This window comes from Musa acuminata, chromosome BXJ3-8, assembly GCF_036884655.1.
Source record: "Musa acuminata AAA Group cultivar baxijiao chromosome BXJ3-8, Cavendish_Baxijiao_AAA, whole genome shotgun sequence".
Lineage (NCBI taxonomy): Eukaryota > Viridiplantae > Streptophyta > Magnoliopsida > Zingiberales > Musaceae > Musa > Musa acuminata.
In genome coordinates, this window is record NC_088356.1 from 41,101,529 (window position 1) to 41,125,983 (window position 24,455).

The following is a 24,455-nucleotide window of genomic DNA, read 5'->3' on the forward strand; positions in this document are numbered from 1 at the left end:
CTATATATATATATATATATGTGCAACAAAGCCAGGATATCACATTCAACTTGATTACTATGATCTTGTATTAATGCTTACATAGACACACACTATAGATCGAAAAGTGACATAAGCTAACAAAAGCCACCCTCGGAACACATTAGAAAGCTAAGTTGCATTGCCATTTACTCTTCCTTGGGTATTTCCACCTCTCGACCTCCCCCTTCTGCTTCTTGTATCAGTTTCAAGATGTCGGCCTTTTTGGCTTGTAGATCTTCCATCTTGGCGTCAATCTTTTCTAACTTCTGTTTGAGCTTCCCAACATTCTTCTTCTCCCTTCCATCAAGCTTCTCCTTCTTCTTCTCTCCCTTGTCCTCCTTCTCAGTTGCTTCACCTTCGCTTTTTTCCTTCTTTTTCTTGTCTTTTTTATCCTTTTTCTTCTTACCATCTTCATCTGCTTCCTCTTTCATAGCTTCTGCCTCTCTGACCTTGTGTTCATCTTCATTTGAATCACCCCCAACCTTGCATTTGGCTTCAGCATGTGCCGACTCCGTTTTGTGCTCCAAATCTTTCTCAAGCTTGTTTTGAAGATCTTCATGTGTCATTTGGTCTGCTACTGTCACTATTCCCTTCTTTTCCTTCTTGCTTTTCTTGTTTTCGGTATCGTCCTCTTTTTCTACCTTCAATTCATGTTCACCATCCTTGGTTTTCTTTTTCGTCTTTTCCTTTTCTTCACTATTTTTCTCTTTCAGTTTCTTTTTTTCCTTGAGCTCTTGCTTGCATTCCATCTCTTCACCCTCCGAATCTCCATGTTTATTCTTCTCCTCAGTATCTTTGTGTTCACAAGGTTTGTCACCATTCTTTAGTTCTTTTTGTGAGACTTCCTTGGCATCACTTTTGTCTACTTTGGACTCATCGTGTTTGTCCTTCTTTTTCTCCTTTTTCTTGTCTTCCTTTGATTTTTTAGCTTCGTCCTTTTTCTTCTCATCCTTCTTCTCCTTTTCCTCATCTTTCTTCAACTCGCTTATCTCATCCACCTCCTCATCCTTTTTCCTATCTTTCTTCTCATCCTTCTCCTTTTTCTTGTCTTTCTTCGACTCGCTAATCTCATCCACCTCCTCATCTTTTTTCTTATCTTTCTTCTCATCCTTCTCCTTTTTCTTGTCTTTCTTCGATTCGCTAATCTCATCCACCTCCTCATCCTTTTTCTTATCTTTCTTTGGCTCTCCATCCTTCTCTTTGTGTTTCCTCTTCTCCCCCCGCTCACTATCTTCGTCCTTTTTTGCTTTCTCTTTTTCCTTCTTCTCAACTTTCTTCGTCTCCCCATCCTTCTTGTTCTTTTGGTCACAATCCTCATCTTTCTTTTTCACTGTTGATTTATCCTTTTCTACCAACTCTCCATCTTCTTCCTTCTTGTCGTTTGATTTACCTTTTTTCATCTTCTCTTCTTTATCCTTTGACCCCTTGTCTTTCTTCTTGGCTTTCCCCTTGTCCTTTGTATTAACTTCTCCAGCTTCTGCATCTCTATCATTCACTTCTTTCTGTGTTTTCTCCTCACTCTCACTTCTGCATTTATCATCGTCGTCTTCATGCTTGAACTTGCCCTTCTCTTTCTTCACAGCTTTTGTGTTTACTTCAACCTTGATCTCTTCCTTCTCTTCTTTTTCTATCATTGTACCCTTTTCTTTTGTTTTGAGCTTGAGATGAAACTCCTCCTTTGCATTCTTTACCTCAGCGTTGCCGACAGAGTCACATTTCTCCTCCATTTGTGGATTGGTGATTGATGGGTCTCTGCAGCTAAAATTCCTTTTTTCTGCTTGAAATGAGACCTGAAAATAACAAAAAGTAGCAAGACATTTAGTTTCGAGTACCACATACCACATGTTGAAGATTTCACACAAGTATTTCTTCCAACAAACACTAGCATAATCAAGTTTCTTGTTGCATCTGATATGTTTGAGATATTTATACAGGAGCTTTTTGGATATATCTTTTCAAATTCCTGCTTTGTCAAAGTGTACTGTAGCAACAAAATATTTTTAAGTATCTTTTCACATTCTTTACTATCAATTGCTGCTATTATCACATCCCAATATAATAATTATAAATCACCACTTCAAAATCCATAATTTATATTTTTTATTCAATATTCTTGTCTTCACATTACTAAACATTTTCAACTTGAAAAAGATTAACATTGCTATAAGTGACTAAAAAGTCTCTTCCCAAACGTCAGATCTAATATAAATTAGTAGGTTTCTTTGAAAATAAATATAAAATAAGAACATATGAGCGATAATATATTAAAACTTTTAGTAATACAATATTAATTCACTAAAACAATCTAATAAATTCATGATCTCAGATTTAAAACTAATTAAATTATAGAACTTCACACATAAATCCTGTCTAATTAAATGAATTATAATTATCATTTTAATTCAAAAACTATAATGTTTACAATTAAATCGATATCAAAATAATTTGGTTTAAGATAAAATGATAGAGATTTTGTAAAACTTATCAATTTATGATATAAGCTTAAAATAACATCATAACTCATGCATCATCATCATGAAATTAAATAATTATTTTAATGTCAAAATTCAACAATTAATATTTACTAATAATAAGATTTTAAAATTGAAATATTATTATGCATCATAAAAATGTTGTAACAATTATAATATCAAAGATTTCAAAATATAAATCAAAATTTTATAATAATATTATTATCCTCAAATTCACATCACCAATTTTAATTATTTTCTTAATCATATTATAAGAAAATTGAAGGGTTCAAATAAAGTAAATCATTAATTATGGTAATTTTGATTGATTAATGCTAAGAGGAGAAAAATGTGAGGTGATTACAACTATGATCCATATGCAGTAAAACTTGCTCATCTTGGAATCCCAGTGATGAACACCAAAAGCATTGTGCTGTTTCTGACGGACTGATGCCTCTGAAATGTTCAACCCTGTCTATGCTTGAATCAGAGCTTACCTTTCAAAAGAACATGTGAAATCACAGCTAGTTATGGTCGATTTCTCCACTAGGAAAATATCCAACATATATAGCTCAAAAATCTTGGCAGATTTATGCAATAGATCTGCATCAGGTGACTCCCAGACTAATGACAAAGCATAAAATGAAGTCTTTATCTCCATGATCCAACTTAATGACGCAAAAATCCCGCTATGTCCCAAACTTTGGAGATCCAATCAAGTCAGAAGAACTCATACAACACCTAAAAGACTGAGATCTTATGTTTCTACTGAAAACAGGAAAAGAAAACCGCTGAAGAGCCAGGGAAGAAGTCCTCACATGTGCAAAGGAACAGAACTCACCTTAGCTTAGCAATAATCCTCAACACCCACTGTCCTCCACTACTGATCCGACCTTGAGACTTCCATCTTCTTCTACTTCTTCTCTGGTATTATAATGGAGAGAGAGTGAGAAAGAGTAAAGATGGTACCGGATCCTTCGGGCAACCTTCGGGTCTAAGAAAGACTCTTCAAGGGTCTAAGAAATAGCCAACTAGGACTTCAAGAATTGTGCTTTCATCAACACCGACTGGTTCTCATTTTTGGTTCATCAATTACAGTAAAACTGAGAAAAAGAGTTATGGATTAATATTCGTTCCTGTCGGTAAATTCTTTATGATTTATTCGTATCTAAAATTATTCTTATATTTTAAAAATTATAACGTACAAGTTCCTTTTGTTAAATATGAGTTAACGGACATTAGAATCTGTTTATCTCATATATTCATTCATAATAAATTTTTAATATAATAATATATATAATTTAAATTAAAAAAAAATATTTTAATTTTTTTTAGTTTGATCATCGACCACTTAAGTCGTTATGCTTTTATTTATATCTAAAATAACTGTTATATTTTTAAAAATATAACATATAAATTTCTCCCGTCAAGTCTAAGTTGATGAACGTTAAAGTCTACTTACGTAACATGCTGACTCAAATTAAATTATTAATATAATATTATGTAATTGAAGTTTTAAAAAAATCTATCTTGTTGAGGAAGCAATGGAGGCTTTAGTCGAAGGTGGAGAGGCAAAAGTAGCATAAGGCGGAGGTGGTGGTAAGGGAGAGCTGGATCATCACATCATAGGCGCGATGGGTGAGGGTACAGGAAAGGACAAAGTGGAAGACAATAGGGATAAATACACATAAGAGAAGGAAGAAGGAGTATGAGACCATTGCATGTTTAGTGTTGGATTAGTCGATACACTTCTACCTTAGGTAGAACCAGAAACTTTTAAGTTTGTCGTTAACATGAGAGAATTTGCTGATCGTTTCCACAACGATTCCTCGTCCCGCTATTGAGAGTGGTCTTAATTTTTAAAATTTAAATTACATGTGTTATTGTATTAATGGTTTATTATGAGTTAGCATGTCACGTAAGTAGACTCTGACGTTTGTCAACTCAAACTTGATGAGAGAAACTTAAAAATTAGATTTTTAAAAATATAAGAATTATTTTAAGCATAAATATAATCAAGTGATCCATAAACAAAATCATAAGGTAAAAAATAAATATTTTTGTATTTAAATTATATATATTTATTATATTAATAATTTAGTATGAATAAATATATCAGAAACTTTATCATTTGTTAACTTAAACTTAACGGAAAGAATTTATATGTTATATTTTTTTAAATATAAAAATTATTTTGGATACGAATAAACTATAAGAGTTTAACGTACAAAATCAAATGGATTAAAATAAACCTTAACCCAAAAGTTATTGATATCGATCTTTATCAGCTTCATTTCATAACATTAGTTAGGATCCAATATTTTCAGGTCGGATCCTACGTGGATTTGATCCGATAATATCCCTAATATCTTGTTCTTTTTAGTTCCTTGGCCTACAGCCGTTCGGGTCGGATTCGCGTTTAGGGTGGATCCGTCTCACTAAATCTTCGATGAACTTGGACCATTGGATCGAGTATGAACGATCCGAAAGCTCTGAAACGAAAGAGCCCTCTCTCGCCGTCCTGCCCTAACTCAGGATCCCACCACGCCCGGCGACGCCCCCAAAACCCTAATCGCCTCGGTCTGGTCCTCCCGTCCTCTACCGTCGCCGGCTGCCATCCCGGTCGCTGATCCGTTGGCCCAAAGAACTTTTCCTTTTTCCGGAGTCGATCTCGACACCGCAGGTTCGATCGCTTCGTGATCTACTGATATTTTCTTTCCTCTTCGTCTTCGCGAATCCTTTTCGGTCATCGTTGACGAAGATCGTGTATCGATGTTTGGTTTCAAGAAATCCGATGTTTCTTGGTGCTGATATATGAAACTGGGATTGCGAGTGAAGTTTTTTTGATCCGTGATCTTGCTTTCGGATCCAAAAGTTGTAAGATAAAGATCAACGCGCTTGTGTTACCCTTACTCTTTTAAAAGCGCAATCCATCTCTTTAGGACTAAGGGAAAAATAGGAGAAAGACATAGGTGTTTTGATCAGACAAGGAAGTCGTTTTAGTTTTCTTGAGTTTGTCGCGAACCTGTCAAAGGCTTCTTCGTCGACCCATGAATCTTTTTGTGTAGCAATGGAAGTTGGTCTAACGTTCTGCCTAGAAACTGCTCCGTTGTTTCTTGATGCATCGTCATTGAAGTTTTCTTGATCTGTGATCTTAATTTCGAATTCAAAAGTCGCATAATGGAAGATGGACACCTTCGGGTTACTCTAAATTTTTTAAAGACGTAATCAATCTTTTTTGGAGTTAAGCGGAAGATATGCGAGAGAAATATAAGTTTTACTCAGATGAAGTGATCATTTTGGTTTTCTTGGTTTGTTGCAAACCCTCCTCAGCAACCCATGTCTTTTCTTGTATGATACCCAGAGTTGGTCTAACGATCTTCCTAGACCAACTTCACAAACACTAATTGCTGATTCAAATATGCAAGAATAGCGAGGACTGTTAGATTCTTTTTCACAATGAAGAAGATGGCACGGCTGAAAATAGAAGTAGGGTTGCCTTTTTTCTTTCCTCTTTGCTATAGCATAATATCATCAGAGAGGGACGTGGATTGGGATAGTCCATAACTCCATCTCTGAACTCTTGCATTTTTTCAAGGAAGAAAAAGAAAGTTTCATCAAGTGTAGGTTGCTAATGGTTCCTGTTTTATTGGTATACACAGGAAGATGTATCTGGACTCATCGAGACAGTGTTAATAAAAAAACAGTTGACAGATGTACACCAAAAACAAGTAAACATCATACAATGCAAATTGCTTCCAATTCTGATGGAGCCATTGCACAAGAAACGGAATTTGATGTGGATATAGGTCCTAGGAGCCTGATTCAGTTGTTTGCACTTACAGCACCAAGGTCATTCTGTTATCTGTTTTCTTATGCCTGTCTTCTTGCAGTTTGCATCTTGTAGCTAATTTTGCAAGTGTACTACTAGTATGGTTAAATCGTTGGTACTAGTCTATACATGTAGTTGTTCCTCTTCCCATCACAAGCTGGAATTGTTATTTGTGTTTCTTTTACTCATTGTTAACAATGATGATTTAAATGAATTTTATAAATTTCTTCATTGTATGAAAAGAAGTAAATTCTTTGTTAGTTCCCAAAAACTTGCCATTCTTATTGTGAAAATATTTTTTAATGGTTCACACTGCTGCCATCTAATCTTTTTAAAACATATTTATTTTGAGTGGTTTTTTGTTTCTTTTGCTCTTCAGTTTCTAACATATTAGTTGTATTCTAGCTTTCAGGATGCTATGGTAAATGAACACTCTACTTACCACTTAAAGAGATAAAATTCTTCCGACATTTTTATGGCTTCTGAGACACTTTGTGCAAGTGATCAAAGGGGTGGAAATTTTTGCAGAGAAAGTAAAGGACATAATGAAATTAATCCAGGAGAATCTCAAAAGAGCTTCTCTTGCTCATGTGAATGCCATGGAAAATCAGCTTCTCAGGCCAGGAATGGCTCTGTGAGTTTTGGTGAAAGATTTCACAAAGATCATTTGGGTGATCATAGTGGTGGCTTGTTAACTGAGAAGTCCAACCAAACAGATGTTGGTTCAGAAAGGTTAGTGGGTGTATCATTATCAGATGTGAGAACTGTTACCAATGCTTCTGAAAAGGCTTGTCTGCATGAAGAGCATGAAAGCTGTGATGCATGCAATTCTATAAAACTGCAACAATATATGAAGAAGCAAAGGAACAATACATTACAAGATCTGTATTTTCAAGAAGAGTACGATGATGATGATGATGATGACAGCGACTGGGAACCAGTCAGTCCCTTTGTCATCAAAAAATGGTTTTGTGCTAATTGTACAATGCCAAACTTTGATGATGTTTGTCATTGTGAAGTATGTTCACTTTTTCTTTGTTCTCATTTTCTGTTCTCGAAAGTGCATGCTTGACCATTGATATGATGACCTCCCATCTGGGATGATATTCAGTTTAGTTGGTTCCAACAATATTTCCACTGAGCCTTGTAACTTCATCTTGAAGGTATGCGGAGAGGATAGGGAGTGCGAGTTCTTTAGATTTGATCCTATCGATTCTCTTGTTGGGCAGGAAGCTCAGATGTCTAATGAGACAGATGCAGGAAGCTCAGGTATGTGCTACTGCTAGCCTATTTATCCTTTCACAGCTCCTATTTATTTTTTGGTGAAATTTTTTTATTTATAGATTGACTTTTCTTGCAAGCCTTTGAGAATTTTGTTGATGGTCATGACCTTGATGTTTTATTAATCTTCCATTTTAGACATAGTTATTTGAGACAGTAAATTGTCAGTCAGAGATCAATTGGTATGTAGTTTAAAATGAACACATCTATATATGGTCAGTAAATACATTGTCTTGTGTCAATTCTCCTGATGGACTTTGAATTGGCAATATTTGAATACTTTATTACTTTAGAATTGCAGAAGTTGTTCCAACAAAAAAAAAAAAAAAAATTGCTGGTCCCCTTTTGTGGCCTGTGATATTGCTTATTTAATGCAAACTAGTGCACCGGTAAAAGAGTATTCTTTTTTTAGGTTATGTGGACTACAGGTGCAAATTACATTATTTGCAGGGTTGGAAACTGTTCTCACTTCCCTCTATTTCTTAATAAGCCTAAGCAGCAAGAATGGTATCTAGTGATTAAGAAGCTTTGACTATGTGTTTGATCCATGATATTGTGTTGGTGGTACTGCTTCATCTGAAAGGTTAAGGCATCCCAAACATTTGTTTTCCTTATTTTCCATTTAGTATCACTTTTTGATTTCTTTGGGTCTTTTAACTAGGAATAAAAAAAAGGGTTAGGTCGGATGGGCTTTTAACAATTTTATCGTATCAATTATCCCATCAGTTGAAGGCATGAATCTAATGATAATAAGTCAACTTGTTCAGGAGCTCCTCCAAAAGGAAGGCTAAGCAAGATTTCAAGTTAATTTTTTTTCATCATTTGTTACTGTTTGCTTAACCACTTACTGGATCATTTTTCTGCAAGATTCTATGCCTGTAAACTTGTTGGTGTGCAAAAAGGTCTTTTAAGTGTTATACTTTGTGCAAAAAGAATCTAGTGAAGTGTTTCATCAATAGGCAAGGATATTTGAGGAAATGGACTTGGTTATGGAGTAGGTCTTCTTGTTAACAGCATTACTAGTTTCATTAAGTGGTCTTTTTCTGAACCATTTTGTGGATCTTCTTGCTTTACTCTAATCTAGTAGCTATTTCATTCGATGAACCTGTTCTAGAACAAAATTCTTCCTTGAGTTTGCTGATGTTGTTACAAATTTACTTTTCTTTGATTCAGCTTTTGTTGCTTTAGGTGTGGTGTAACATTGTAGTAGGTTTTGTCTAAAAAGATTGCACTCTGCTTTTCCAAAACATTCAAACATTTCCTAATGTGCTCTCAATTTGTTACACAGATTTGTCCTTGAGAACGAGGACAGCTATTGGTTTTGATGAGAAAATGTTGCTCCATGCGGAGGTTGGTTGACGCTTATGAGCAGTATTTTTGAATTAGTATATCTTTTTTATAAATAACTGAGTTGTTGTACATATTAATGCATCTGGACCAATCTTTCTCGTGATTATTTTGCAACCTTATTATGCTGCTATTAGCTAACAAATCTATGTTGTTGCTAAGGAAGGTTAATGCATTATTCTTGACCGGTAATGCGTGGTCCTCAAGATCATTGTAGTGGGCGTGAATGGTGGAGTCCCCTCTTGTCAGTCCCAACCATCTACTATTTGGGAAAGCAAATGGCCCCAGCCCTACTATCATATATTAGAGGGGATTATAAGAGGAGACTAGGTTTATTCGATGATGATTTGTCTTGATCCGAAACATACTTATTGGAATAGATGGCATGTTGAAAGAAGAGAAAAACAAGAAAGATTTTTTTTTCTTTAATCAGGTTCAGAAAATGAACCAGTTATTTAAAGGCCTCTGAAAGTCAGAGGCTACTATTATTACTTTTTCTTTTGTTTGTGAGCTAAACAGTGGGTTACTGTTTGATATGCTGGTTTGGAATTGGTTGATGGATCAGTGTTGTATATTTTAGTAGAGGATCTAGTGATTTAAAAAGCGTTAGGCGCCAAAGTCTCACAACGCCTGAGGCGCTAGGCGCCCGTCTGAGTGAAGCGAGGCGCTCCCGAATATTATAATTAAAATAATATACAACTAAATAGAAATATGCTAAACATGTTTATGAAGACCTATATTAGAATTAAACTGCTTTGTACACTTGTCATTAATTCTAAAACCTAATATATAATTTCAAAATAATAAAGATTAGAGATTTAACAATCTACTCTTAACATTAGTTAAGAGGGGGAAAAAACTGTTAACAGTAGCAGAGGGAGAAAAAACAAGAGAAAAGTGTCATCGATGGTTGACAGTGGGGAAGGAGAAGGCAGTGGTGACAGAGGAAGCTGCGGACGACAGCAGCAGCGGTAGATGAAGCTGCGGATGACAGTCGTGGCAGCGGAGGAAGCTGCGGACAACAGCAGAAGCTGTGGATAGCAGCAGCATCAGCATTGACGACACTGACGGAAGCTGCGAACGGCGATGTCGTGGACGGAGGAAGCTTTCGAAGTGTACATCAGTCGCGAAGGAAGCTGCTGTCCTCTCCCTCGACGATAGAAGGAACTGCCAGCAATGACGAAAGGATGGTACGAACGAAGGCTAAGTCGTCGGACCTGTTTGTCGGCGACAGAGGAGGCCTCGATCCGCTGTGTCTATGGCAGAAAGCGTCAGTGACGGAGGCAGGAGCGCTCGCTAGGGTTGATTGCTTGAGGTTGCGCGTGTGTGTGGGAGTGGCTTTTGCAGGTAAGAAAGGGGATCACTCGGGGTCGAACCAGACTTAAAAATCTGGTTTGGTTCAACTATTTTAATTGGTTGCTCGCTCGAGGCACCCAACACCTGGGTTCGGGCGAGCGCCCAGGGGGTGCATCATTGAAGTGTGTCGCCTGGTTCACTGTAGAGGCGCTTGGGCCTCGCCTTGCCTTGCCTCACCCAAGCGCCTATTTAAATCACTGAGAGGATCATTTACAATGAGCTTGAGAGTCACTGGGGTGTACTGTCAATTATTTGATGGGTTTGGTGTGCTGAGGAGGCCTATTTAATCAGTTGGAGATACTTCTATCAGCTTATCCAACTATGTGGCTGGACATGGAACAGCATGGATGCTAGTACATTGAGTGTACACATTTTGCATCCTTATCTTATGCTACTCTTTCTGTGTTTTAGTACAGAACACACAAATTTGCATGTTTGCTTTCTAATTTGTTGCTGTCATGCTGATGGACACATGTAGTAACAAATGCTTTTATCTGTGCTACTGTAATTAGGTTGAAATGAAGTCACACCCACACCCAGAGAGGCCTGATCGTCTTAGAGCAATTGCATCTAGCCTTGCTGCTGCAGGTGATTTATGTGATTTAATTTTATGTGGTGATCATTTTTAGTTGGTATTGCTGCTAAATCTTTTGAGCTGGATGGCTTTCAGATTGTGTTTACTCCTTAAAGTTTCTGCCGGGTTAATTTTTCTTTGAAATTCAGGGATATTTCCAGGAAAGTGCTCTCTGATACCGGCTAGAGAAATAACACAAGAAGAGCTTCTTAGAGTAAGTCATTGCTTCTTTGATGACAATTATGATTTTGCTTTTATGGCCATTTACCTTCTAGTAGCTTCTGTAGGCAATTTAATATTTCTTTGATGATAATCTTGGGTTAAAATTTGTAATTTACCTGGTAGTGAAGGTCTGGTTGAGGTGTACAAGGCTCTTAATAAGCAATAGTTTGTCAAGAATGAGACAACAAAGGAAATAAATTTTACTTCCTGTGAGATCATATTCCAAATCTGATAATTTTACTTGCCCATTTTCTAGGTCAAATGATCAACTAGACCAGTTCCTTTTGAAATTGAAATAACTAATTGCCTTTTTTGTTTTGTAGAATAACCCTCTTTAAATTAAAGTTGACACCTTGCAGGTACACTCTCTGGATCATGTTGAAGCAGTTCAACACACAAGCCATATGCTTGCAAGGTGCTTACTGTTTTCTTTATTCACTTTTGTTACAACCAAGGTTCTGAATACTGTATCGTACTAGTGTACCAATCAGTTGTTAGTACGGTATGCATCGAGCTGTATTGAGTATACCGACACATGACCGATGTACAGCCCTAACCGAGCAGTATGGTACAGTATTGCAAACCATGGTTACAACATTCATTTTTATCACCTATCATCTCTATTATAATGTTTAATTTCTTTATTCTTCATAATGAAAGCATCAGCCAAAAAGATCTAGTTGTTGCTTGCCCTTTTCTCCTTTTTTTTGTTTTCTGTGATATCCTTTGAACCAAGTTACTTGTTACTGCTGACAACTTATTTTTCAAGGCTAATTATTTGTTTATTATTTGATGACCTTAAACTGCAAAGGAAGTATGAATATCTGACATCAATACTTGACCAGCCCTTGTTTTTTCAAAGGAAAGATCCTAAAGCAAATCAACAGGAAAGAAAAGGAAATTTTGATTTTTGATTATTTGATGACAACAATAATAATGATGATTTAAATGATGCATGTTCAATACTACACTCATTTTTCTGTATTTCTTAATTAAGCTGTAAATTACTATGACGTGATATTTTCTTCCTCTTTTAAACTGATAGCTACTTCACGTCCGACACTTATGCCAATGAACATTCAGCGTGTGCTGCAAGGGTTGCAGCTGGACTCTGTTCAGATCTTGCTCGCACAATAGTGTCTGGTAGTGCCAAGAATGGTTTTGCTTTGGTATGTTGTACGTTACCATTAATTTGCAAATTGAAAATTTCAGGGTAATTTGGCTGAGGTTTTGCACTAATATCTCATTTATGTTAAAACTTGCAAATTGCAAGCAGATCTGCTAGTCTTTCATATGTGCTGATTATATGCTCCTATGTCAGGTTAGGCCTCCTGGGCATCATGCAGGTGTAAGACAAGCAATGGGCTTTTGCCTCCATAACAATGCTGCAGTTGCAGCATTGGCAGCCCAGAGTGCTGGTGCTAAGAAAGTCTTAATTGTTGACTGGGTAGACAATCTTTCTTTTATTATGAGTTCTGTGCTTGTCATTTTGTTGAGATTAATGAATAACATGATGGCTTTGAGTCACATGAGAAGAAGATGCTTCTACCATTAATTAAGAAACTTGTCTTTTGTTTGTTGTTGCAGGATGTCCACCATGGCAATGGCACACAAGAGATATTTGAGGGGAACAAATCGGTGAGCCTTTAATATGAGTAACTCCATCTCTCTCATGTTTGATAATGCATCGATTGTTCTTTTTTCTCTTTTGGAGGCAACATCAGGTGTCACTTGTTAAAGATTGTTTGTATGGTAATACAATCCGGAATTCATGTTGTGACAGAAACTAGTTATGTTTGCATTTTGAAATCTCTTTCCTCAATATGATTTCTTGGTTAATCAGACAAAGGTAAAAGCATAAAGTCTCCTTAGTATCATGGTCTGTTAGGTCTTATCACTATGTTAAGAAATAGGACAACAGACACAGTTATCATAACTAAATGACCATGATGTCTCAAAATGAATTTAATGATAAATCATGCTCATGTATGATGTATAACTATTTTCTGTTAGTGTTTAATGCAACAACTATCGATATAAATACAATAAGTACTGTTCTTTGGTTGGTTTAGTCATCATAAAAGTTGATGTCAGCTTTACTGTCTGCTGCTGCTCAAAGAAGGTCTAGAACTGATGTACCAACCTTGCACTTTTTAAATTACCTCAATTAAAAGAGAGGTAGACGTTGAGAACTATCAACCATTGTCTATTTTTTTTTCCTATAATGCAAATAGTGATAAATCAGTAGTCTCAGCATCATCTTAAAGCCTTACAAACTTCTATCTTAAAAAGTCAGTTTGCCCCAAGTTCCTATTTCTGAACCTACTTTGTCTCTAGAATGATCACTTGATCTACATATAATATGTCGGTTAAAACTACAAAGTAGTTGTGAAATAGAGATCCTATTATCTTGTTGTGCTTATGCTATGTGAAACGTGGGTCCCAAAACTTCTCTGCATGTCCGAGAACTCCTGATCTATGCGAGTCATCCAAGAGTCCTTGCCAAATAAGGCATTGGAAGCATGTCCGAAGTCTTGTTTGATCTTTTCTTTAGTTCAAACAAGCAGATTGGTGATCTTTTGACTGTCATAGTCAAGCGGGGCTGAGGTGTCGGCATTTCGGTTGCTTGCTGTCTAATAGGCATTAGCAACTGCAAACTGAAAGCAGAGGCAAAGTTGTGTATGCAGCGCATAGAGAGAGACGGAACAACATAGAAGCAGATTTCAGTGTCGGTCACAATGAGGGCAGATGCGATCAAATATATAGTTAATTCTTAGCTACATTACATAATTGTTGCTGATATTGAGATTGTCTTCTCACTAGTTTCTTAGACGACTTTCTGTACTTGAACTTTGTTTATCCTATGTTGTGATTGAGTGCTAATTGCTTCTCTATGCTTTTTAGGTTTTATATATATCTTTGCATAGGCATGAAAATGGAAGATTCTATCCTGGAACTGGAGCAGTTGACGAGGTACTTTCTTTATTACAATACACTTGGACTCGGTCGAGTTTGTAGTATCATTCACTTGTGGAAATGCATACAGTTTTAGAAGATGATTAAATCAGTTCAGGTGATTGTTGTGTTGTGATGTTTGTTTCATTTTAGACCAAGTCATGGATTGCTATTTTACAACATATGAATCCATGCCAATAATGTGCTAGCATGGTACGCGCTGTGTGCCATAGCTAGATGCGTGCTTTTGAAAATGGTCTTTTAAGCTCTTTAACTCTTGTTGTTTATCAAGCATTTTGACTATTGTGAACATTATTTTTGAGTGTGTTTGGGTGATGCTTGTATTATTATTTATTTCAAGAATTTTTTTTTGAGACGGCCCAATAGTGATTAAAAAAAAAAGTATTATTCTTTATTTACTCAATTGAGAGTCACTGCCTAAGTCGTTAAGTTCTCCTAGAAGTCTTAAATTTTTGGGATAAGATAGATGATTATATTTAACCACAAACAAAAAGAAGTTGATTGGAAATTTTAAGATGAATTTCAAGGGTTTGAACACTATGTTTTGCTCTATCCGTCAATTGTCTGTTGCTACTTGTGCTTTTGGTCCATTAGTAATCTGAGTTTAGATTGATAATCTGTAATTAAAGTGCTTTAGTGATACTGTGATAGAACACCTGTCCCCAATTTTTGTTGCTGGTAAAAAATATTTTGTTTGCAGTTACATATTCAGGCTTACCGCATATGCCAACTCTCTGCTATATTTTGTATGACTAACTGTTTTGTGTTTAAGTTTTTCTTTTATATCTGATTGTGAATAATTCAGTCGTATTATTTGGATGGCTAATTCTTGTTGCTCGAACCTGCAGGTTGGAATTATGGATGCTGAAGGATTCTCAGTTAACATTCCTTGGAGCTGTGGGGGTGTGGGAGATAATGATTACATTTATGCCTTTCAACATGTTGTACTTCCTATAGGTCATTGTTCTTACTTTCTTCTTTTTTGCTTTCCGATGATATATTTGCATGTATAAAGTAAAAAGAAAGTTATGGTTCAATCACATCTGCTCTCACTATAGATCTAAAGCCTTTTTTTATTATTTGGCACTTGTAACAGTCCGTGATATAGAGTTATTATCAGTTGGTGTAAGCATGAGTGAACAGGTCATGACTGGTATTTTGCAAATTGCCCCAGTATGTTTAAGCAGGGTCAAATGGTTCCATCAAAAGATAAATGGGAATGGCCCATTATACAAGGTCTAAATATTCTGGAATCCTAGGGACTGCCAAAACATGCAACCTTATCCTTACTAATAGATTTTTTTGATCTGAACCTTATCCACTCAGGTTGTGAAGGAATGTTCCCCCTCTGTTTAATTAAAAATATTTTCTTTCTTTATTTTGTGAGTTGTAAATGAAAATATTTGTGGACAATATGATTTTGTGTGTTAGCAGCTCATGCATATCCATCTTTTTTGTAATGTGGTCTACATTTCATGCTTGAACCTTGTCTGAGCTGAGCAGCAGGTTTCATAAAATTTCTTGATCGTGCATTTTTTTGTTTGCTATATTTACAAGGAGTTGGTCCCATGTCTGACATATTGATCATGCTTAATTGCAGCTTTAGAATTTGCCCCTGATATTACAATTGTATCAGCAGGATTTGATGCAGCAAGGGGTGATCCCCTTGGTTGTTGTGATGTAAGGACTTTTCAACCTGATCATGGTTACAATTCATATTTATGCATCACTAGGAAAGTCTAGTGGTCTTTTTGAGAACTAGCCAATTAAAAATTAGGTTGAAGAGTAGAAACTTGAATGAGTAGTCTAACTTATGGCATGTTGACTTAAATCATCAGATGCTTATGATCAACATATGAAAACTTAGCCAAATGAGAATGCTGTTAGCCCCCAGTTTCTTGATTTATTTTTTTCTTATTTATTCTCATTCTCTCATCGGTTTTCTTTTTTATTCTATCAATTTCTTAATCGTTGAATGCTTCTTTTTGTTTTATTGTCTAAACCAATCTTTAACTGACTGTGTTATTATTTGTTTGACACTTCTTTTAACAATTTATCTGCAGATTAATAATTTTCTCCAAATAATCTTATAGTTTTGTCATGTAAACTGAGTCAAAACTTTAATATAGGGTTGGATTTACTGTTTACCTGGTACCCAAAATCCTGCAAACATTAGCCTTTGAGGTTCTTAACCTGATCTACTAAACACCTATTTGCATTAATACATGCTTCACTGTGTGAAGAAACTCCATGAAATGCCTCGTGTTGTTGGCGCATGCACAAAATGTAAAGTTGGGATGTTCTGATCAAACCAGGGAACTATATCATTTGTTTGTAAAATGGGTATTATTGAATTTTTGACCATTTTGTACTTTCGTAGGTCATGATCAAGTAAGAGAAGAGCCCACCTTCAACATTTTTGGGTGAACAATGGTTTGCAAACTACACTAAAGTGCTTATTACATTAACAATTATCATAATTTTTCTGTCCATAAGGATGGAGAGATCTACTTATTTCAATTAGGCGATGACTTTGGGCTTTGGTTTCATGAACGACCTAACAGCATTTTACACTCGAGCAATTTTTTGTGCAACCTCTGCTTTGTATCTTGCTTGTCATCCTGTTTATCTCAAAAATTGGTTCCATTCATTTTCCTCATGCTGAACTAATGATGGTTCTCCTAGGTTTTTGCAAGTGTTGTTTTACAGCTTCTTAACTAAAACATATTAGAAATCTTAGTCATATTATCAGATTGTTAAGATCTTGTTCATCTATGTGTTTCTTCAATTATTTAGCAATTGATTATCGACTACTAATTACTGTATGATTAGGAGGTATGATTACCCTGATTATGTTTTTCGAGTGTTTACTTGTTACAATTTTGCTACTACATGTTCCACTTCATTTCTCTACATTTATTTATGCATTTTTGGTATTAGGTAACACCTGCTGGATATGCTCAGATGACACACTTGCTTACTTCTATCTCTGAAGGAAAATTGCTGGTCATACTTGAAGGAGGGTTTGTACCTCATTCACTTGGTTGGGTTGTATTAATGTTTTTCTTTTCATTTTTAACTGTTAGTGAACTTATTTTATTTTTCCATTCACAGCTACAACCTCCGTTCAATATCCACTTCAGCTACAGCAGTGGTTAAGGTACATTCAACTGGTTAACACTACAAGTAATATCTTATACATTGCAGTTAGAGTAACTCTTGGCTTTCTTGTGATTATGATTGACCACAGTAATATTTTTAAATATCATTTTTTAATTTTCTGTTGATATGATTAATGAATTTGTATCATTGATAATGAGTGTGCCGTTGGTATGCATTAAAGCTAAAAAAAATCAAACAGCAGCTAAATAGAAGTGTCTGTCATACATGAAGCAAAGCAAATTATGAGATCTATTTTGTGCATTCTTTCATTTCATTTAAGGGATGCGTGCTTTTGTTCCTTATATCAAATGTAGAACAATTACTATAAACAAATCATTGAAGCCATTCATAGAAATCTTGGTTCTGCTGCCAACCACAAGGTATCCTCCTGTTCGAAATGTGATTATTGATGGCTAAGTTATTACTGGCTTTAAGTTGAAAGCTTGATTCTCCCTCACATGGTGATAATATAGTAACTTACACTTGGCCACTCTGTGTTTCAGTATATCTTGAGATAAGGTGGATTTTGGATCTATGTCCAACAGCTCGCTGAGATAATGCATAGACAAAGTACAGTCAGTTTAATATAGAATGGATGACAATGAACTCTTTCTCAAGTATTATCATTGCAGAAATTATGTTAGCTAATGCAGTCATGCATTGATAATATTATTCTTTGAACAAAAACTGGAAAAATATTATCTTTACTTACAGGAGACTTCCTACATGTAACATTTCAGCACCTTTCTGACAAAAAGTGTATCTTATGTGATGATAGCATGATTGTTCTAATTTTTTCTGTTTGCCATATTTTAAAAGATTACTTGGTTGTTTCACTTGTGATCTGCATCTGCCACCGAGAAGTGACAGTTTATTTTTAATCTTGCAAGTTATGACATCAAGCATACAAATGACTTTTGGTTTGCAAATTTAAAATTAGATTCATGTGCTTCATACTTCATTATCTTTCTAACTTAACAGGTGTTACTTGGTGACAATCCTTATTGTGAGATGAGTGACATCGTGCCTTCAAGAGCAGGCCTGCAAACTATTCTTCAAGTCTTGAAAGTTCAGTTGAAGTATTGGCCAATTTTAAAAGCAACCTATCTGGTGCTACAGTCCCAATGGGGCCTCGTTGCTTCTGATAACAGTGAGTGGCTATGTTCAATATTACATTTGTGATTCAATAACCATATATAATATGCTTGCTCAAAGGAGTAGGATCGAATTATGAGGATACAATTTAGCGAAGTTGATTTGTATTTCCACCAAAATTTATCTCTACTAAAACTTTGAGTTGGGAGGACGACAATGGACACAGATTCTCTCTTTTCTATAACTTATATTTCTGGAAGCTCAAAGGAGAAGAATGGAGCCATCTCCTTTTTCTTCTTGAAGGAATTCTCTGTTTCTATAGACCTTTGCCTCTTGCTTAGTTTCATGTTATTTATGCTAACATCTTTGGAGGTCTTTACCTCTGTCATGATCTGCAGACTTTCTTCTCATAGGCTTGAAGCATACATCTTCTAGCGCTCAACTTTTATGTGCATGTTATGCTTGCAACTACCCATACTCATGTTGAATTTCGTGGAGGCCTTTCCAACAATATTAGGACTAATTGTGAATACTTATTTGATGATAAATATGTTTCCTTATCTAGCTTTTTTATCTTTAACTTTGATCACACTACTTGATGTTGAGGGTTTACACTAGTGAGTTGGTCATGAGAAAATTTTGAATTGTTGATGTATACCTCTTGAGCTTAATTTATACTATATACCTGATTTATAATGTTGGGAAACAGCAGAGTTGATGGTGATCTGAATGATGTTAGCATTATTTATTTTGATATTTCATCTGTGCATCATGACCAATTATATGATTAAAGTATTTTCTATTGAGATCCCACGGAAAATGGTGACAAACTGATTGCTGGGATGCATCTAGATAGTAGAAATTAAGGATTTGGTAGAAGAAAGAGGGGTTGGTGGTGCACAGGATTGAAGTTATGTGCTACTTTTGTACGATGTCAAAGAACATGTACTACTGAAAAAGAACATGTTAAGTGCAACAGAAGAAAAACTAGATGGTTAAGGTGGAGATGGACATTGGGAAATTTGTGTGATCAACGAGTGTCCTTTAGATTGGAGAATTTTTATAAGTTAGTAACAATTCGGATTTTAATATAAGGGTGATTAAGTAGCAATGTGTACGAAAAGTTGAGGGCATCAAAGAGCTGTTGGATTAAGTTGAAGGATTAAATTTGTAAGCGTTTGATGCATAGTGTAAAGTCTAAATGCTTCTTTTAGGCATTAATTTAAGAGAAACATGTGTTTTTTAGTGGATGATGAATTACTAGTGGGAAGAAATTATATAACATGAGGACCAAGTAACTTATGTAGGCCCTTTTTTGGATGAGCTAAGATCTAGGAGTGATTTCTGCAATATGAGGATTCATTGTTTGGATATTGTCTGAGATGTTCAGCAGTGTAGTAGGAAAATATTTTTCTTACTTTGTGCTCTTTGCTACTAGTACCGTTTAAACTTTAGATCTTTCTGTCACTAATATATAAACAGTTCCTGCAAAAATCTGCAGATCCATCATTTGAGTGGTTTATGATTACTTGTCAGTGTCTGTAGTTATAGTAGTCAGTATCATGTTAGAACATGGAGTTTGATCGGTTGCTTAAACATATCTATATATATCTTTTTTCCTTTATTTTAAATGTTTGGATCAACTCAAATGTTGTTACTATCAAGGTTATAGCATTTTCATGAACTTGTAATATATGGATTTTTATCCTTCTTTTGTCAAAATGTGGAGGCATTTTTGCTCCTCTCCTTGAGTTACAACCGAAATATCTTCTCCAGTAGTTGCTATCTATATCTTTGAGTCAGACATTTTGGGCTCAAAATTAATGTTGCCCATGGGACAAAAATTAAGATCTGACAAGAGATGCTAAGTATGGTTACAGTGGATGGTTTTCACCTCTGTATGTTGCTGCAACACTAGAACTATCCATGTTGATCATTATATTAACCATTATTATTCCTACATTACTTTAAAGTTTGATTGTTGATTGAAGTTCCTTTCTCTCGGATCAAACAATTTTTTGCTCCTGTTAGGAGACCAGATGAAGAAGAGGAGGCATCTGGTTGGACCAGTGTGGTGGAAATGGGGAAGTAAGAGGTTCGTGTATGAACTATTTTATGGCAGGCCACATTCAAGACATGTACATGTCAAAAGAATGAGACTTGGTTGATATTGCAAGGAAGGCGAAGCATGCAGATGTAAGGATTTTGCTGGTGGATGATGCTGCCGGAAACAACCAAGATTAGCAGAAGATTGTTTGATGGACAAGTTCTCAGCACATTTTATCTGCCAAAGTCTAGCTTAGGATTTTGCTTGTTGCTGTAGGATGTCCTTTTTTCGAAATGTTTAACTAACAGAAACCAAAGCTTTATGGGAGCAAACCATTGTAATTTATCGTTGCTGTGATTTCAGCGTGGTTGTGTTTAGTTTTCAAGAAGAAGCCCGTAAGAGCTCATATTTTAGGCTTTATTCCTTGCTATCACTTTTCCCTGTTGGAGAATGTCGAAACAAGGTTGCCTGAATCTAAGACATGCTCTGAATGAGAGCCACCATCTGGGAGTACAAAAAGTTCTCGATATCTGAGACCATGGCAAAGGAGAGTCGTGTAAGGTGTTCGCCTCATCATCCTCTCTCTGGCTGATACTTGCTAATTCTTGCATTTAGATTTGTGTTAATCGTAGCTTCATTTCTGAATGGGGTTCACAGTGACTCACTCCAATGTTTCCTTATGTTTAATTAAAAAATAATTAAACATATCATAAACGGCATAAGAATTTAATGGTGGATTGATCAATCCGATTCATCATGTGTGATTGGTTGGTTGTATCTGTATGATCGGAGAACATTTAACAAAAATTATTGTAGAAAGAAACTGCGTTTGCCGGGAATCGAACCCGGATCTATTGCTTGGAAGGCAATTATCCTAACCTTTGGACTACAAACGCTCTTCGAGCTTGTCTTCTGTGGCTATTTATGTAACAGAAAGACTAAATTCCCAAACCGCAGCTGCCGGAATCATACCATAATAATTGGTCGTAGCGTGGTTCCTTGCGTGGGCTCCCCTGCCTCATTCTTACCACCGCCACCACTGCTTCCGCCGCCATGGCCCCCTCCGACTCCCCTGCTATTCCTACTCCTCACGTCGAAGAGGACTGCCGCGGCATCCTCCGTGTCCTCAGCGATGGCTCCATCCTCCGCTCGCCGAACCCCATCCACCACCCCCCCCTCTCGCGAGGATGGTGCTGTCCCCGTCGATTGGAAGGACGTCCGGTTCTCCTCCTACGACCTCCACCTTCGCCTGTACAAGCCCCGAAATCTCCCCCTGGGCCCCGCCACCAAGTTTCCCGTCTTCTACTACTTCCACGGCGGCGGCTACTGCCTCGGCGCCCGCGATTGGCCGGCTTCTACAACTGCTGCCTTCGCCCCTGAACACCGCCTCCCTGCCGCCGCCCTCCTTTGGCTCCGCTCCCAGGCTGGCGCCGCCGACCCCTGGCTCGCTGAATTGGCCGACCTCGGCCGGGTCTTCGTCTCTGGCTAGTCGGCCGGCAGGAACATCGCTCACCACCTCGCCGTCCGGCTCAGCTCGCCCGAAGGCCGCGCCAAGCTGGGACCGGTCCTGGTGCGCGGGTTCGTCCTACTGCTGCCCCTTTTTGGCGGAGCGCAGCAGACAAGGTCCGAGGCGGAGTGCCCCCAGGACGCAATGCTGAGCCAGGAGCTGAGCGACCGTACTGGCGGTTCCGTCGGGGGCGAAGGCGGATCACCCGGCGTCGAACCCGTTCGGGCTGGGCGCGCCGAGCCTGGAGATAGCGGAGCTGGGTCCGATGCTGGTGGTGGCGGCAGAGAGGGGCTTGCTGAGGGACCGGACGCTGGAGTACGCGAGGTGGCTGAAGGAGTGGGGAAACCGGTGGAGGTGGTGGAGGTCGAGGGGCAGCAGCACGGGTTCTTCGGCCTGTCCGAACCGGTCTGCTGATCGAGGTCATCAAACAAATAATTGATTCATAGCAGTTATGTAGGTAGTTATTGATGAGGATAATAATTATGATGAGACTCGACTGATGCCTGATGATGCCTCACACCTCGATCGATCCGGCGGAACCTGGTCAAACGCATCAGAACGCAGACCGAGGTCCATTAACGATATGCTCAGACTCTATTCTTTACGCCACGCTAACACCAGTGTCAGACACTACCAGGAGTACGAGCTTGCCCCCTGCAAGCGAGCACATCAGGAAACAGTAAGCTTCCCTATAAATACCCTCGCGCTCTAAATGAAAGTGGGGACACGAACATAGATAACAAACCCCCTGTGACTATTCACTGACTTGATCGTCGGAGGGGTCGGGCTGAGCTTCCGACCCGACCTGTATGTAGGTAAGGCAACGAAGCCGTTTCCCCGGGACACAAGGAGAAGAAGCCTTCCCCTCAGGGCATCCCGACGAACCCATACGCGATCCGGTCCGCACGGTCGGTCACTTCAGCAATCCCGAGAGACCCCGAGCAAGGATCCCTGCCATCCGACCCCGAAACAAGCCGCGTCGGCCCTGAGGCCACGGCACAAAGTTGTTTACCCTAACAGATTGGCGCTAGAAGGAGGGCCCGAATGTCGAGGGATCCACAGACCGACACCAACGAGCCCCCAACCGAGGGGTCGTTTCTAACAGGGGCACCGGTCGCGCGTCCCCCGCACGAACGACCACAAGCAGACGACCTCGCCGCGACCTCAGAACGCTACTGGCGTTTGTTCAATGACCCGGGTCTGCTCCCACCCGAAGGCACCCCTAGCGTCCCCGCACCCGTATCGACCGAGGCCCTCCAGGACCTCGCCCACCAAGTCTGAGCTTTGACGGGAATGGTGCAGACCGTCGTTCCGCTTATTTCCCAATCAGCAAACCCATCGTCGGCCCAGCCGACGCATCGACTGGACCCGTTTGCGCCTGCGCACGTAATCACCCCGGAACTCCCTGGCTCCCCCCTACCCCAGGCGTTTCCCCTTGAGGGATCAAGCAGTGAGAAACCCTGTCAGCCGACCCGAGCAGGAGATAATATCCTCGAGCTCGACGGACTCCCTCCGGGCCCAACTGCGCCTCCTCGGTCAACGACTGGATGAAGTACAGAGGGAGGTTCGTACCTCAAAGGAACAGCTAGGGGACGATCCGCACGAGGGGTCCCCGTTCGCGCCCGAAATACGGGACCAGCCGGTACCTGCAAACTTTCGACTCCCCTCCCTGGATGCTTACGATGGCACCACTGACCCCGCGGACCATGTATTTGCCTTTCGGGCCCAAATGGCGCTGTACGGAACTTCTGACGCCTTGACGTGCAGGGCGTTTCCTACAACCCTGAGAGGGCCTGCTCGCACGTGGTACGGCGGCCTGAAGACCGGGGGAATCACCTCCTTCGATCAGCTCGCCAGGGAGTTCGAGTTCAACTTCCTAGCTTTAGCCCGACCAAAGCCATCCGTCGCCCTACTCCTTGGGCTAAACCAGAAATAAGACGAACGCCTCTCCTACTATGTAAATCGCTTCGCCACGGAAATCCGGGGCTTGTCAGATGCTCATCCCTCCCTGTTGATGTAGGTATTCACGGTAGGTCTCCGTCCTTCTAGGTTTTTCTGGTCCCTCATGGAGCGGTCCCCCACTGCAGTTTCAGAAATGCTTCAGAGAGCCAACCAGTATGTGGCGGCCGAAGCTTGGATGTCGGGGAGGTGAGAGGAACACAAAAGGCCTCGGACGGAGCAACCACGAGGTCAGCTACCCGACCCGCCGAGGCGCAGGTCGGACCGGTCCGACCCACCCATCCCAAGGTCGTCACTCCCCGCCCTGGGAACATCTCGGACACAGATATTCCTCCAGATAAAGGAGAAAGGGTTGCTCCGAACCCCCAACCCGATGAAGAGCCCGTGGGAACTCGCGGACCAGACGCGGTATTGTCGTTTCCACCGGCAACACGGCCATGACACGGAGGAATGCCGCGAATTGAAGCGGCAGATCGAGGAGCTGATACGAAGGGGGCACTCACCCGCTATCTACGGCAGGATAAGGAACGTTCCCCGCAGGCCGAGGGTCCCATCGAAAGGCAGATCGACGTCATTACGGGCAGCCCGACGTCCGGGGGAAACAG

The 24,455-nt window shown here is 39.0% G+C and overlaps 2 protein-coding genes, 1 non-coding gene and 1 pseudogene across 8 annotated transcripts; 2 read left to right on the forward strand and 2 right to left on the reverse strand.

The window, feature by feature from the left end:
• Nucleotides 1–39: 39 nt before the first annotated feature.
• Nucleotides 40–3,473, reverse strand: LOC103995090 (uncharacterized). Its single transcript, XM_009415597.3, has 2 exons — nt 3,334–3,473; nt 40–1,811 (listed from the first exon to the last, which is right to left on the reverse strand). The coding sequence occupies exon 2, from the start codon at nt 1,746–1,748 to the stop codon at nt 168–170; it is 1,581 nt and encodes a 526-aa protein (XP_009413872.2). The 5' UTR covers nt 1,749–1,811; nt 3,334–3,473; the 3' UTR covers nt 40–167.
• Nucleotides 3,474–4,976: 1,503 nt separating this feature from the next.
• Nucleotides 4,977–20,804, forward strand: LOC103995089 (histone deacetylase 15). 6 transcript variants are annotated; one of them, XM_009415595.3, is made up of 18 exons: nt 4,986–5,175; nt 6,155–6,344; nt 6,737–7,342; nt 7,488–7,593; nt 8,894–8,955; nt 10,821–10,896; nt 11,032–11,096; nt 11,464–11,519; nt 12,150–12,273; nt 12,426–12,551; nt 12,692–12,742; nt 14,009–14,077; nt 14,929–15,037; nt 15,681–15,760; nt 17,021–17,103; nt 17,195–17,240; nt 18,224–18,392; nt 20,369–20,804. In XM_009415595.3, exons 3-18 carry the CDS (start codon nt 6,800–6,802, stop codon nt 20,503–20,505), a joined length of 1,902 nt encoding a protein of 633 aa, XP_009413870.2. In that variant the 5' UTR covers nt 4,986–5,175; nt 6,155–6,344; nt 6,737–6,799; the 3' UTR covers nt 20,506–20,804. The 6 variants fall into 6 exon arrangements, with proteins under 6 accessions (XP_009413868.2, XP_009413871.2, XP_009413870.2 ...); XM_009415593.3 differs by lacking the exon at nt 6,155–6,344 and having other exon boundaries at nt 4,977–5,175; nt 6,730–7,342; XM_009415596.3 differs by lacking the exon at nt 6,155–6,344 and having other exon boundaries at nt 4,985–5,175; nt 6,730–7,342; nt 20,377–20,804.
• Nucleotides 20,805–21,208: 404 nt separating this feature from the next.
• TRNAG-UCC (transfer RNA glycine (anticodon UCC)) lies at nt 21,209–21,280 on the reverse strand. Its single transcript has one exon. It is a non-coding gene; the product is annotated as a tRNA-Gly (tRNA).
• Nucleotides 21,281–21,395: 115 nt separating this feature from the next.
• Nucleotides 21,396–22,391, forward strand: LOC103995143 (carboxylesterase 15-like; annotated as a pseudogene).
• Nucleotides 22,392–24,455: the final 2,064 nt, after the last annotated feature.

Excerpts from the sequence above, each read along its gene's own strand:
- LOC103995090 (XM_009415597.3), bottom strand. The coding sequence starts at position 1,748 with ATGGAGGAGAAATGTGACTCTGTCGGCAACGCTGAGGTAAAGAATGCA.
- LOC103995089 (XM_009415593.3), top strand. The coding sequence starts at position 6,800 with ATGGCTTCTGAGACACTTTGTGCAAGTGATCAAAGGGGTGGAAATTTT. Across the intron at positions 12,743-14,008 it reads TATTTGAGGGGAACAAATCG|GTTTTATATATATCTTTGCA; the intron begins GTGAGCCTTTAA and ends TATGCTTTTTAG. Across the intron at positions 18,393-20,368 it reads CCTCGTTGCTTCTGATAACA|GAGACCAGATGAAGAAGAGG; the intron begins GTGAGTGGCTAT and ends TGCTCCTGTTAG.